Raw genomic sequence first — 15,000 nt, 5'->3', positions numbered from 1 at the left:
CACACACACACACACACACACACACACACACACACACACACACACACACACACACACACACACACACACACACACACACACACACACACACACACACACACACTTCAGCTGGTCTCATCAAAAGCCTCCATTGAGATTGACAGATGGCTATCAGAGTTCTGTGTGCTTTAATTAAACGTTGACTGAAACTTTATAGGAATTTGAATATGAATGTCTGCGCTCTATCTCACATCAGACAGATTTTAATTAGTTCAACTCTGTCAGAATGTGTGTGTGTGTGTGTGTGTGTGTGTGTGTGTGTGTGTGTGTGTGTGTGTGTGTGTGTGTGTGTTTGTGTGTGTGGCATTTTAATGGAGCTCTGGGTTCTCAGCTTAGCTTAGCCATGCAAAAATAAACATCCTGAATATTTTTTTCTTTTTTTCACCAGAAGTAAAGTCTTAGCTAGATAGCATGTGTGTAGGAGAAGGATCAAAGGTATATGTGACTGAAACATTTTAAACAAAATGTTGCAATTGTCAATAAATGTTTGTGTTTACAACATACAATGTTTTAAGTGAATCGATAGATGTACAGTTGAAGTCAGAAGTTTACATACACCTTAGCCAAATACATTTAAAATCAGTTTTTCACAATTCCTGACATTTAGTCCTAGTAAAAATGCCCTGTCTTAGGTCAGTTAGGATCACCACTTAAGAATGTGAAATGTCAGAATAATAGTAGAGAGAATTATTTATTTCGGATTTTACTTTGTCACATTCCCAGTGGGTCAGAAGTTTACATATACACAATTAGTATTTGGTAGCATTGTCGTTAAATTGTTTAACTTCTTGATGCACCCATCCCGTTAGCAGGATCATTTTCGTCAACATCCGTTGAATTGCAGAGCACCAAATTCAAATTTAATTACTAAAAATATTTAATTTTCATGAAATCACAAGTGCAATATAGCAAAACACAGTTTAGCTTGTTGTTAATCCACCTGGTGTGTCAGATTTCAAAAAAGTTTTTCGGCAAAAGCATACCAAGCGTTTATGTTAGGACATCTTTCAGTAGACAAAACATTACAAACAGCTAGCAGCCAAGTAGATTGGTCACGAAAGTCAGAAAAGCAATAAAATTAATCGCTTACCTTTGATGGTCTTCGGATGTTTGCACTCACGAGACTCCCAGTTACACAATAAATGTTCCTTTTGTTCCATAAAGATGATTTTTTATATCCAAAATACCTCTATTTGATTGGCACATTTTGTTCAGAAATCCACAGGCTCGAGCGGTCACGACGGGGCAGACGAAAATTCCAAATAGTATCCGTAAAGTTCGTAGAAACATGTCAAACGTTTTTATAATCAACCCTAAGGTTGTTTTTACAATATATAATCGATAATATTTCAACCGGACTGTAGCTTCTTCAATAGGAGAGAGAGAGGAAATGTCTGCTCCACTCTGTTGTGCATGCAAAATGCTGCTGGCACCTAGCCATACAATGACGTGATGTGATCTTTCTTGCTAATTTTTCAAAATAAAAGCCTGAAACTATGTCTAAAGACTGTTCACAACATGTGGAAGCCATAGGAAAAAGGTTGATATCCCTTTAAATGGAGCGAAGGCAGGCAATGTAGCAGAGAGCTTTCAGGAAAAACAGCATTTCCGGGTTGGATTTTCACATGCAGTATCAGCTTTGTTATACTCACAGACAAGACAGTTCTGGAAACTCTAGATTGTTTTCTATCCTAATCTCAATTACATGCATATTCAAGATTCTGGGCCTGATTCTGGGCCTTTTTTTAAACCTTTATTTATTTAACTAGGCAAGTCAGTTAAGAACAAATTCTTATTTTCAATGACTGCCTAGTGGGTTAACTGCCTGTTAACTGCCAGGTGCAGAATGACAGATTTGTACCTTGTCAGCTCGGGGGTTTGAACTTGCAACCGTCCGGTTACTAGTCCAACGCTCTAACCACTAGGCTACCCTGCCGCCCCAAATAGACCGTTTCATTTGGGTACGTTTTTCATCAAAACATCAAAATACTGCCCCCTACACTCAACAGGTTAACTTGGGCAAACATTTCAGGTAACCTTCCACAAGCTTTTCCTCCCTCATGATGCCATCTATTTTTGTGAAGTGCACCAGTCCTTCCTGCAGAAATGCACCCCCACAGCATGATGTTGCAACCCCCGTGCTTCACTGTTGGGATGGTGTTCTTTGGCTTGCAAGCCTCCCTTTTTCCTCCAAACATAACGATGGTCATTATGGCCAAACAGTTGTATTTTTGTTTCAACAGACCAGAGGACATTTCTCCAAAAAGTACAATCTTTGTCCTCATGTGCAGTTGCAATCTGTAGTCTGTCTTTTTTATGGCGGTTTTGGAGCAGTGGCTTCTTCCTTGCTGACCGGCCTTTCAGGTTATGTCGATACATAGGACTCATTTTACTGTGGATATAGATATTTTTGTACCTGTTTCCTCTAGCATCTTCACTTTGCTGTTGTTCTGGGATTGATTTGAACTTTCAAATCAAATCAAATCAAATTTTATTTGTCACATACACATGGTTAGCAGATGTTAATGCGAGTGTAGCGAAATGCTTGTGCTTCTAGTTCCGACAATGCAGTAATAACCAACAAGTAATCTAACTAACAATTCCAAAACTACTGTCTTATACACAGTGTAAGGGGATAAAGAATATGTACATAAGGATATATGAATGAGTGATGGTACAAAGCAGCATAGGCAAGACACAGTAGATGATATTGAGTACAGTATATACATATGAGATGAGTATGTAAACAAAGTGGCATAGTTAAAGTGGCTAGTGATACATGTATTACATAAGGATGCAGTCGATGATATAGAGTACAGTATATACGTATGCATATGAGATGAATAATGTAGGGTAAGTAACATTATATAAGGTAGCATTGTTTAAAGTGGCTAGTGATATATTTACATCATTTCCAATCAATTCCCATTATTAAAGTGGCTGGAGTTGAGTCAGTGTCATTGTCAGTGTGTTGGCAGCAGCCACTCAATGTTAGTGGTGGCTGTTTAACAGTCTGATGGCCTTGAGATAGAAGCTGTTTTTCAGTCTCTCGGTCCCAGCTTTGATGCACCTGTACTGACCTCGCCTTCTGGATGATAGCGGGGTGAACAGGCAGTGGCTCGGGTGGTTGATGTCCTTGCTGATCTTTATGGCCTTCCTGTAACATCGGGTGGTGTAGGTGTCCTGGAGGGCAGGTAGTTTGCCCCCGGTGATGCGTTGTGCAGACCTCACTACCCTCTGGAGAGCCTTACGGTTGAGGGCGGAGCAGTTGCCTTACCAGGCGGTGATACAGCCCGACAGGATGCTCTCGATTGTGCATCTGTAGAAGTTTGTGAGTGCTTTTGGTGACAAGCCGAATTTCTTCAGCCTCCTGAGGTTGAAGAGGCGCTGCTGCGCCTTCTTCACGATGCAGTCTGTGTGAGTGGACCAATTCAGTTTGTCTGTGATGTGTATGCCGAGGAACTTAAAACTTGCTACCCTCTCCACTACTGTTCCATCGATGTGGATAGGGGGGTGTTCCCTCTGCTGTTTCCTGAAGTCCACAATCATCTCCTTAGTTTTGTTGACGTTGAGTGTGAGGTTATTTTCCTGACACCACACTCCGAGGGCCCTCACCTCCTCCCTGTAGGCCGTCTCGTCGTTGTTGGTAATCAAGCCTACCACTGTTGTGTCGTCCGCAAACTTGATGATTGAGTTGGAGGCGTGCGTGGCCATGCAGTCGTGGGTGAACAGGGAGTACAGGAGAGGGCTCAGAACGCACCCTTGTGGGGCCCCAGTGTTGAGGATCAGCGGGGAGGAGATGTTGTTGCCTACCCTCACCACCTGGGGGCGGCCCGTCAGGAAGTCCAGTACCCAGTTGCACAGGGCGGGGTCGAGACCCAGGGTCTCGAGCTTGATGACGAGCTTGGAGGGTACTATGGTGTTGAATGCCGAGCTGTAGTCGATGAACAGCATTCTCACATAGGTATTCCTCTTGTCCAGATGGGTTAGGGCAGTGTGCAGTGTGGTTGAGATTGCATCGTCTGTGGACCTATTTGGGCAGTAAGCAAATTGGAGTGGGTCTAGGGTGTCAGGTAGGGTGGAGGTGATATGGTCCTTGACTAGTCTCTCAAAGCACTTCATGATGACAGATGTGAGTGCTACGGGGCGGTAGTCGTTTAGCTCAGTTACCTTAGCTTTCTTGGGAACAGGAACAATGGTGGCCCTCTTGAAGCATGTGGGAACAGCAGACTGGTATAGGGATTGATTGAATATGTCCGTAAACACACCGGTCAGCTGGTCTGCGCATGCTCTGAGGGCGCGGCTGGGGATGCCGTCTGGGCCTGCAGCCTTGCGAGGGTTAACACATTTAAATGTTTTACTCACCTCGGCTGCAGTGAAGGAGAGACCGCATGTTTTCGTTTCAGGCCGTGTCAGTGGCACTGTATTGTCCTCAAAGCGGGCAAAAAAGTTATTTAATCTGCCTGGGAGCAAGACATCCTGGTCCGTGACTGGGCTGGATTTCTTCCTGTAGTCCGTGATTGACTGTAGACCCTGCCACATGCCTCTTGTGTCTGAGCCGTTGAATTGAGATTCTACTTTGTCTCTGTACTGACGCTTAGCTTGTTTGATAGCCTTGCGGAGGGAATAGCTGCACTGTTTGTATTCGGTCATGTTACCAGACACCTTGCCCTGATTAAAAGCAGTGGTTCGCGCTTTCAGTTCCACACGAATGCTGCCATCAATCCACGGTTTCTGGTTAGGGAATGTTTTAATCGTTGCTATGGGAACGACATCTTCAACGCACGTTCTAATGAACTCGCACACCGAATCAGCGTATTCGTCAATATTGTTATCTGACGCAATACGAAACATGTCCCAGTCCACGTGATGGAAGCAGTCTTGGAGTGTGGAGTCAGCTTGGTCGGACCAGCGTTGGACAGACCTCAGCGTGGGAGCCTCTTGTTTTAGTTTCTGTCTGTAGGCAGGGATCAACAAAATGGAGTCGTGGTCAGCTTTTCCGAAAGGGGGGCGGGGCAGGGCCTTATATGTGTCGCGGAAGATAGAGTAACAATGATCCAAGGTCTTTCCACCCCTGGTTGCGCATTCGATTTGATGATAAAATTTAGGGAGTTTTGTTTTCAGATTAGCCTTGTTAAAATCCCCAGCTACAATGAATGCAGCCTCCGGATAAATCGTTTCCAGTTTGCAGAGAGTTAAATAAAGTTCGTTCAGAGCCATCAATGTGTCTGCTTGGGGGGGGATATATACGGCTGTGATTATAATCGAAGAGAATTCTCTTGGTAGATAATGCGGTCTACATTTGATTGTGAGGAATTCTAAATCAGGTGAACAGAAGGATTTGAGTTCCTGTATGTTTCTTTCATCACACCATGTCACGTTAGCCATAAGGCATACGCCCCCGCCCCTCTTCTTACCAGAAAGATGTTTGTTTCTGTCGGCGCGATGCGTGGAGAAACCCGTTGGCTGCACCGCCTCGGATAGCGTCTCTCCAGTGAGCCATGTTTCCGTGAAGCAAAGAACGTTGCAGTCTCTGATGTCCCTCTGGAATGCTACCCTTGCTCGGATTTCATCAACCTTGTTGTCAAGAGACTGGACATTGGCAAGAAGAATGCTAGGGAGTGGTGCACGGTGTGCCCGTCTCCGGAGTCTGACCAGAAGACCGCCTCGTTTCCCTCTTTTTCGGAGTCGTTTTTTTTGGGTCGCTGCATGGAATCCACTCCGTTGTCCTGTTTGTAAGGCAGAACACAGGATCCGCGTCGCGAAAAACATATTCTTGGTCGTACTGATGGTGAGTTGACGCTGATCTTATATTCAGTAGTTCTTCTCGACTGTATGTAATGAAACCTAAGATGACCTGGGGTACTAATGTAAGAAATAACATGTAAAAAAACAAAAAACGGCATAGTTTCATAGGAACGCGAAGCGAGGCGGCCATCTCTGTCGGCGCCGGAAGTCGTACTTTGCGCACCAAAGTACGTTCATCTCTATGAGACAGAACGCGTCTCCTTCCTGAGCGGTATGACGGCTGCTTGGTCCCATGGTGTTTATTCTTGCGTACTATTGTTTGTACAGATTAACGTGGTAACTTCAGACATTTGGAAATTGCTCCCAAGGATGAACCAGACTTGTGGAGGTCTACCATTTTTTTGGCTGATTTCTTTTGAATGTCTCATGATGTCAAGGAAAGAGGCACTGAGTTGGAAGGTAGTCATTGAAATACATCCACATGTACACCTCCAATTGACTCAAATGATGTCAATTAGCCTATCAGGAGCTTCTAAAGCCATGACATAATTTTCTGGAATTTTCCAAGCTGGGTAAAGGCACAGTCAACTTAGTGTATGTCAACTTCTGACCCACTGGAATTGTAATACTGTGACATAATCTGTCTGTAAACAATTGCTGGAAAAGTGACTTGTGTCATGCACAAAGTAGATGTCCAAACCTACTTGCCAAAACTATAGTTTGTTAACAAGAAATTTGTAGAGCCGTTGAAAAACAAGTTTTAATGACTCCAACCTAAGTGTATGTAAACTTCCGACTCCAACTGTATGTATGGATTGATTGATTCATGGATTCAAATATTGACTGGCAGGTTCACCTATGAGATCGCTCCAGTGTTTGTCCTGATGGAGCAGCTGACGTTGAAGAAGATGAGAGAGATGATTGGCTGGCCCTCGGGAGAGGGGGACGGCATATTCTCACCAGGTATGTAGAAGAGAGAGCCGCTGTGTTCGGGTCTATGTGTGTGTTTTATGTTTGTTTCCACAGCTTTATTTTAGCAGGGAGTCCCATTGACAACAAGGTCTATTTTACAAGGGAGGCCAGGATGTATGTTACTACATGTCCAGTACCGTTTGATACCTTTACAATATTCAATTGATAACGTACAATATGACTTCATTGTATTTATTTGTATTTATTTAACCTTTATTTAACTAGGCAAGTCAGTTAAGAACAAATTCTTATTTACAATGACAGCCTACTCCTTAAATTGTCCTTTCATGTGGAAATGTGTCATTTTATATTGCAAATATGAGGTTGTTCTGTCCAGGGGTTGGAACCCATTATTTACAATAATGAACAGAACCATTATTTATTTAGTTCCGTTCCTCTGTTCCGACCAGGAGAATAAAGTTCTGAACCGGTTCAAACCCCCAAAAAGTAACTGTTGATATTCTTGCTTTCTGTTCCTCTTCAAACTTCTGAAATAAAAAAAATTCTTTTTAGATTTAGCTTGACGGGAAAAGCTATAGTTGTTTACATGCATTCGACAGACAAGTATGGGGTACGAGATGGAACTGACATTTTGCGGTTAGAGGAGGAGGCTTTCTTTGATGCTCCGGACATCTTGTTGTTATGACATGCATTGTTTGAATTAGGTCCACAGAATTATACCTATGGAGGACCAGCTTCTATGAAGGAACTTTGAATGTCTTTAAACTCCAGAGAGTTGGTTTAACATTCGACCAAAATGAGCTAGTTAGCTAACAAGCTTGTGTGTGCAGAGCGGCACCAGAATTTTTATAAAAACACGTCTTACCTTTTTGTAGTTAATAAATCCAATGTGAAACGTAATAACTATAGTATCCTTAACCGGCATTGAAAATATGTGTACATTCTTCACTAATTAAAAATCTCTCCCTACTTTCTGAATCACGATAGCCTACACGCACTCACGATGGCAAAGATTTTCAGCGGGCAGACGGGCATACACTGGAATAAGAGTGACGGCTGGTTCTATCTCTCTGTGTTGGACTAGTTGCTGTCCCAGTCATGGACTGACCAGTCATTCCCTCTCCGTACACAGGGGGCGCCATCTCTAACATGTACAGTGTGATGATTGCTCGCTACAAGTACTTCCCAGAGGTCAAGACCAAGGGCATGTCTGCCGCTCCCCGCCTGGTGCTCTTCACATCAGAGCATGTATGTCATGCATACACACAGCTACACACACACAAACACATTTGAAGAAATTAAGGTTTTAAGTTGTTTATGTTCCGTTATTTTCCTGTATTCCTACAGAGCCACTACTCTATCAAGAAGGCCGGGGCAGCTCTGGGCTTTGGTTCTGAGAACGTGGTCCTGTTGAGCACAGATGAGAGGTACACTAGAACTACACACACACACACACACACACACACAAACACATCCATGCAAGAAACTGCCAAGAAACTGAAGATTTCGTACAACGCTGTGTACTACTCCCTTCACAGAACAGTGCAAATTGACTCTAACCAGAATAGAAAGAGGAGTGGGAGGCCCCGGTGCACAACTGAGCAAGAGGACAAGTACATTAGAGTGTCTAGTTTGAGAAACAGATGCCTCACACATCCTCAACTGGCAGCTTCATTAAATAGTACCTGCAAAACACCAGTCTTAACGTCAACAGTGAAGAGGCGACTCCAGGATGCTGGCCTTCAAGCCAGTGTCTGTGTTATTTTGCCCATCTTAATATTTTATTTTTATTGGCCAGTCTGAGATATGGCTTTTTCTTTGCAACTCTGCCTAGAAGACCAGAATCCCGGAGTCGCCTCTTCACTGTTGACATTGAGACCGGTGTTTTCAGGTACTATTTAATGAAGCTGCCAGTTGAGGACTTGTGAGGTGTCTGTTTCTCAGACTAGACACTCTAATGTACTTGTCCTTGCTGATAATGGGCCTCTGTACGCCTATGTAGTTATTCCATTAAAAATCAGCCATTTCCAGCTACAATAGTCATTTACAACATTAACAATGTCTACACTGTATTTCTGATCAAATTGATGTTATTTTAATGGACAAAAAATATGCTTTTTCAATAACAAGGACATTTCGACGTGACCTCTAACTTTTGAACAACAATGTACATTAAGATGGATCTCTGTTCCTGCTCTCTCTCAGGGGGAGAGTTATTCCTGCTGATCTAGAAGCTAAGATCCTTGATGTCAAGCAGAAGGTGAGTCTTTCTCTCTCTCCTCCCCTTCTCTCGCTCTCTGCCTCTCTCTCTCTCTCTCTCCCTCTCTCTCCTCCCCTTCTCTCGCTCTCTCCCTCTCTCTCGCTCTCTCTTTCAGTCTCTCCCTCTCTATCTCTCTCTGTTTCTCACATGAAAGCTTACATCCCATTGTGATTTCTGTGATATTGTGCTCCTCCAGGGTTACCATCCTCTGTTTGTGAATGCTACAGCTGGTTCTACAGTCTACGGAGCATTTGACCCCATCAATGAGATCGCTGACATCTGTGAAAAATACGACATGTGGCTGCACGTAGACGTGAGGACTGTGTGTGTGCGCGTGTGTGCGTGTGTGCATGCGTCTGTGTGTTTCGGGACAATAATGTTTTGTCCAATTGATCTAATGGTTTGTGTGTTCTTTCTCCAGGGTGCATGGGGAGGTGGTCTTCTGATGTCCAGGAAGCATCGCCATAAGTTCAGCGGAGTAGAGAGGTACTCACACACACACACACACACACACACACACACACACACACACACACACACACACACACACACACACACACACACACACACACACACACACACACACACACACACACACACACACACACACACACACACACACAGTCTTGTACAGCTAACCTTGTGGGGACACACAATTCAGTCCCATTCTAAATCTTAACCCTAACCCTAACACTTAACCTTAACCCTAGCACCTAACCCTAACCCTAAAACTAACTCTAGCTTCTAAACCTAAACCTAATACTAAACCCGAAATAGCATTTGACCTCGTGGTGACAAACAAAATGTCCACAGTTGGTCAAATGTTGTGTTTAACACACACACACACACACACACACACACACACACACACACACACACACACACACACACACACACACACACACACACACACACACACACACACACACACACACACACACACACTAACAGCTGCATTTCCTCTCTCAGGGCTAACTCTGTCACATGGAATCCTCACAAGATGATGGGAGTGCCTCTACAGTGCTCCGCCATCCTAGTCAGAGAAAAGGTGAGGAACCACACACACACACACACACACGCACACGCACACACACACACCACACATCACACACCACAGGAGGTTGGTGGCATCTTCATTGGGGAGGATGGGTTTGTGGTAATGACTAGAGTGGAATCAGTGGAATGGTATTAAATATATCAGACACAAGGTTTGCAGGTGTTTGATGCCATTCCATTCACTCCGTTCCAGACATTATCATTCTCCTGTGACACACACTCACACACAAACACGCACACACACACTTTAACCCTGCTCTCTCTCTGTGTGTAGGGTATTCTGGCAGGCTGTAACTCGATGTGTGCTGGGTACCTGTTCCAGCCCGATAAACAGTATGATGTCAGCTATGACACAGGAGACAAGGCCATCCAGTGTGGCCGACACGTTGACATCTTCAAGTTCTGGCTCATGTGGAAGGCCAAGGTGAGCTCGTGTAGCCAGTGTAGGTCATATCCAGCCCTCCATTTACATACAGCAAAGACCCAGACCACAATGAGGTTTCCACACTTATAGGGATGGCGTCCCCAGCTGGTAAATCTGTAATTACATCCCTAAATAAATCATTGTAATATTCTCCTTCTTCCACAGGGCATTATAGGTTTTGTAATAGTCTCCTTCTTCCACCGGGCACTATAGGGTTTGTAATAGTCTCCTTCTTCCACAGGGCACTATAGGGTTTGTAATAGTCTCCTTCTTCCACAGTGCACTATAGGGTTTGTAATAGTCTCCTTCTTCCACAGGGCACTATAGGGTTTGTAATAGTCTCCTTCTTCCACAGGGCACTATAGGGTTTGTAACAGTCTCCTTCTTCCACAGGGCACTATAGGGTTTGTAATATTCTCCGTCTTCCACAGGGCACTATTGGGTTTGTGATATTCTCCTTCTTCCACAGGGCACTATAGGGTTTGTAATATTCTCCGTCTTCCACAGGGCACTATAGGGTTTGTAATATTCTCCTTATTCCACAGGGCACTATAGGGTTTGTAATAGTCTCCTTCTTCCACAGGGCACTATAGGGTTTGTAATAGTCTCCTTCTTCCACAGGGCACTATAGGTTTGTAATAGTCTCCTTTTTCCACAGGGCACTATAGGGTTTGTAATAGTCTCCTTCTTCCACAGGGCACTATAGGGTTTGTAATAGTCTCCTTCTTCCACAGGGCACTATAGGGTTTGAGCAGCACATTGACAAGTGTCTGGACCTGTCTCAGTACCTCTACGACAAGATCAGAAACAGACAGGGATACGAGATGGTGTTCCAGGGAGTGGTAAGCTACTGTCTCGTCCCTCCTTCCTTCCATCCTTCTTTCCTTCCTTTTGTAGTTCCATATGTCCAACTATTCCAAATGTGTGTCTTCTCTCTGTAGCCCCAGCACACCAATGTGTGTTTCTGGTACATCCCACCCAGTCTGAGAGGCTTGGAACACAACAGTGAGGAGTATCGAGAAAAACTTCACAAGGTAAGTGTTATGCAATATTCTAACTTTTCAACTTTTCATTAAACATGATCTCAGAGTTCTAAATATGTTCAATTCCCCTCCCATACTTCAGGTGGCGCCCAAGATCAAGGCAATGATGATGGAGTCAGGGACGACCATGGTGGGCTACCAGCCTCAGGGCCAGAAGGTCAATTTCTTCCGCATGGTCGTCTCCAACCCCGCAGCCCTCCAGTCAGACATCGACTTCCTCATTGACGAAATCGAGAGGCTGGGGCATGACCTGTAAACAGTGCCACCCCAGTGGGCAGAGGCCAAAATTGTAGCTTTCATTGTTTTACCTGTGACCATAAGAATCGGCTCTGAGATAAAAAAAAATAATAATAATAATTTTTAGATGCTCTTGATTTGTCCTAAACAATTCTCTCCATAGGTAGAATGTGTAAACCAGAGCCTTCAATGTGGTGGGTACACACTGCGATACTACATTTTTACTAACGTGTGTAGAGTCCTGTGTTGTGTGTTTGTGTTCTAGTCCCTCAGTCATCCAGTAGTCATCTGTCTATCTGTGTTGTACAGAAGATTCATAAGAGGAACCATGGTAATGTAACACAGGGAAACCATCTACATCAGTGTGTGTGTGTGTGTGTGTGTGTGTGTGTGTGTGTGTGTGTGTGTGTGTGTGTGTGTGTGTGTGTGTGTGTGTGTGTGTGTGTGTGTGTGTGTGTGTGTGTGTGTGTGTGTGTGTGTGTGTGCGTGCGTGTGTGTGTGTGTGTGTGTGTGTAAATACAAAGAAATGCTTGAGAGCACAAATAGTATAGTGTACACATGTTGCCCCCAGAACAGCCTCAATTCGTCGGGGAATGGACTCCACAAGGTGTCAAATGTTCCACGGGGATGCTGACCCATGTTGACTTCAATGCTTCCCACAGTTGTCAAGTGTGCTGGATGTCCTTTGGGTTGTGGACTATCCTTGATACACACAGGAAACTGTTGAGTGTGAAAAACCCAGCAGCTTTGCAGTTCTTGACACAAACAGGTGTGCCTAGCACCTACTACCATACCCTGTTCAAAGGCACCTACATCTTTAGTCTTGCCCATTCACCCTCTGAATGGCACACATACGCAATCCATGTCTCAATTGTCTCAAAGCTTAAAAATCCTTATTTAACCTGTCTCCTCCTCTTCATCTACACTGATAGAAGTGGATTTAACAAGTGACATCAATAAGGGATCATAGCTTCACCTGAATTCAGCTGGTCAGTCTATGTAATGGAAAGAGCAGGTGTTCTTAATGTTTTGTACACTCAGTGTATTGTGATATTGTTATATATGAGATACTTAATTTGAGCTCAGTGTATATATAGGATCATTCTAGAGCCAGATGTACCAACTCAAAGTGTTAAACCTTGAACTCCAGTGTGTGTTTTGTGGAGGTGTGTGTGTGTGTGTGTGTAACAGTGTGTGTACCCTGTGCTGTAACCTAATGCTGTATTGACCTTTGAACTATGACCTTAGTGTTAACTGTCAGATTACGTTGCCCCTGTATACTGATCTAGGGTCAATGTTATGTTTTTCTCCCTTATGGTTAATATTAGGGTTTGGGGGGAGGGTGAGCTGATCCTAGATCTTTGTCTAAAAGCGACTTCTACTTGCAGCGTGTAGAAAACGATCTCCTTGCGTGTGTGAAACAAGTATACAGTATGGGTCAGTGCTATCCGGGTTCATTGGGACGTCCCTACCCTAACCCCGTACCCTAACCTTAACCATAACCATAACCCTTACCCAATCCTAAACCAATCCTAAACCTTTACCATTTCAAAGTTCTACTTCAATGGGGTAAGGACGTTCCAAGTATCCCGGATAGCAAGGACCAAACAGTATGTGACCATTTTTTAAATGTTTAAATATTAACACGATAATGATATATATAAATATGCTTAATTTATAGCATTACGAGTGTTTTAAAAGTCTGGTATTTTGTTCCATTTGTATGAGTATCTTTGATTGATATTCTATAGCCTCTATGTAATCTGTAGATTCTAATAATAATTCATCAATTATATTATAGTGAATTTGTGAGCCAAAGAAAGTGAATATTTTGCAGTGATCAGATTGTCTGTATGATACGTAATTATTATGAGATTATAAAGAAATAGATCTTGTCTGACAGGAATATAATTACATGAATGTAATATATGAACTTATACTGTCTGTATTATATACCTTCAGCGTTTTGGGAACTCATTGGTAAATCAAAGAGTTTCAGTTCGTTTCACACTACTATCCTTTTTTATTGATTTCATTTGAAATGGATGTGTATTGCAGTAAGTTAAGAATTATGTCATTATAAATATATCGTTATGGTATCTTTTTATGGGACCAGCTAAGTAAACTGCACAATGACCTAAATCATGTGACCAATTTGGATGTGTATGAAGCCGTAGTGGGAGGTTTGTCCTTAGGAAGGTACAGGAGGCACTTTAACTCACAATCATGCAATGTTGCAGCTACAATAAAGTCTGTCTGTTGTTTCAACTGTTTCTGGTATGACAGGATTGTGTCCACATTTGCACCCCTTTATGCTGATAAATGTAGAGAACACATAGAACGCACACACACACAGTAAACACACATACTGTAGGGCTACATAATGCACAGGAAACACACATACTGTAGGGCTACATAATGCACAGGAAACACACATACTGTAGGGCTACATAATGCACAGGAAACAGTGACACACACAGTAAACACACATACTGTAGGGCTACATAATGCACAGGAAACACACATACTGTAGGGCTACATAATGCACAGGAAACACACATACTGTAGGGCTACATAATGCACAGGAAACACACATACTGTAGGGCTACATAATGCACAGGAAACAGTGACACACACAGTAAACACACATACTGTAGGGCTACATAATGCACAGGAAACAGTGACACACACAGTAAACACACATACTGTAGGGCTACATAATGCACAGGAAACAGTGACACACACAGTAAACACACATACTGTAGGGCTACATAAAGCACAGGAAACACACATACTGTAGGGCTACATAAAGCACAGGAAACAGTGACACACACAGTAAACACACATACTGTAGGGCTACATAAAGCACAGGAAACAGTGACACACACAGTAAACACACATACTGTAGGGCTACATAAAGCACAGGAAACAGTGACACACACAGTAAACACACATACTGTAGGGCTACATAAAGCACAGGAAACAGTGACACACACAGTAAACACACATACTGTAGGGCTACATAAAGCACAGGAAACACACATACTGTAGGGCTACATAATGCACAGGAAACAGTGACACACACAGTAAACACACATACTGTAGGGCTACATAATGCACAGGAAACAGTGACACACACAGTAAACACACATACTGTAGGGCTACATAAAGCACAGGAAACAGTGACACACACAGTAAACAAACATACTGTAGGGCTACATAAAGCACAGGAAACAGTGACACACACAGTAAACACACAT

At 43.3% G+C, this 15,000-nt stretch overlaps 1 protein-coding gene across 9 annotated transcripts in view; it reads left to right on the top strand.

Moving 5' to 3' along the window:
* The window catches only part of LOC109875419 (glutamate decarboxylase 1-like), a 34,748-nt gene extending 20,735 nt beyond the window's left edge, over positions 1 to 14,013 (top strand). For 5 of the 9 annotated variants that reach the window (XM_031809934.1, XM_031809938.1, XM_031809933.1 and 2 more), the window contains 10 exons: positions 6,638 to 6,750; positions 7,853 to 7,968; positions 8,068 to 8,147; positions 8,926 to 8,980; positions 9,177 to 9,466; positions 9,950 to 10,028; positions 10,311 to 10,460; positions 11,195 to 11,302; positions 11,402 to 11,494; positions 11,586 to 14,013. In XM_031809934.1, the coding sequence (XP_031665794.1) occupies positions 6,638 to 6,750; positions 7,853 to 7,968; positions 8,068 to 8,147; positions 8,926 to 8,980; positions 9,177 to 9,466; positions 9,950 to 10,028; positions 10,311 to 10,460; positions 11,195 to 11,302; positions 11,402 to 11,494; positions 11,586 to 11,759 (1,258 nt within the window). In that variant the 3' untranslated portion in view covers positions 11,760 to 14,013. The other 4 variants (XM_031809940.1, XM_031809939.1, XM_031809941.1 and 1 more) reach the window with 2 other exon arrangements.
* The last annotated feature ends 987 nt before the right edge of the window (positions 14,014 to 15,000 follow it).

Source organism: Oncorhynchus kisutch, linkage group LG30, assembly GCF_002021735.2.
Source record: "Oncorhynchus kisutch isolate 150728-3 linkage group LG30, Okis_V2, whole genome shotgun sequence".
Lineage (NCBI taxonomy): Eukaryota > Metazoa > Chordata > Actinopteri > Salmoniformes > Salmonidae > Oncorhynchus > Oncorhynchus kisutch.
This window is presented reverse-complemented; position numbering and strand designations above follow the sequence as displayed.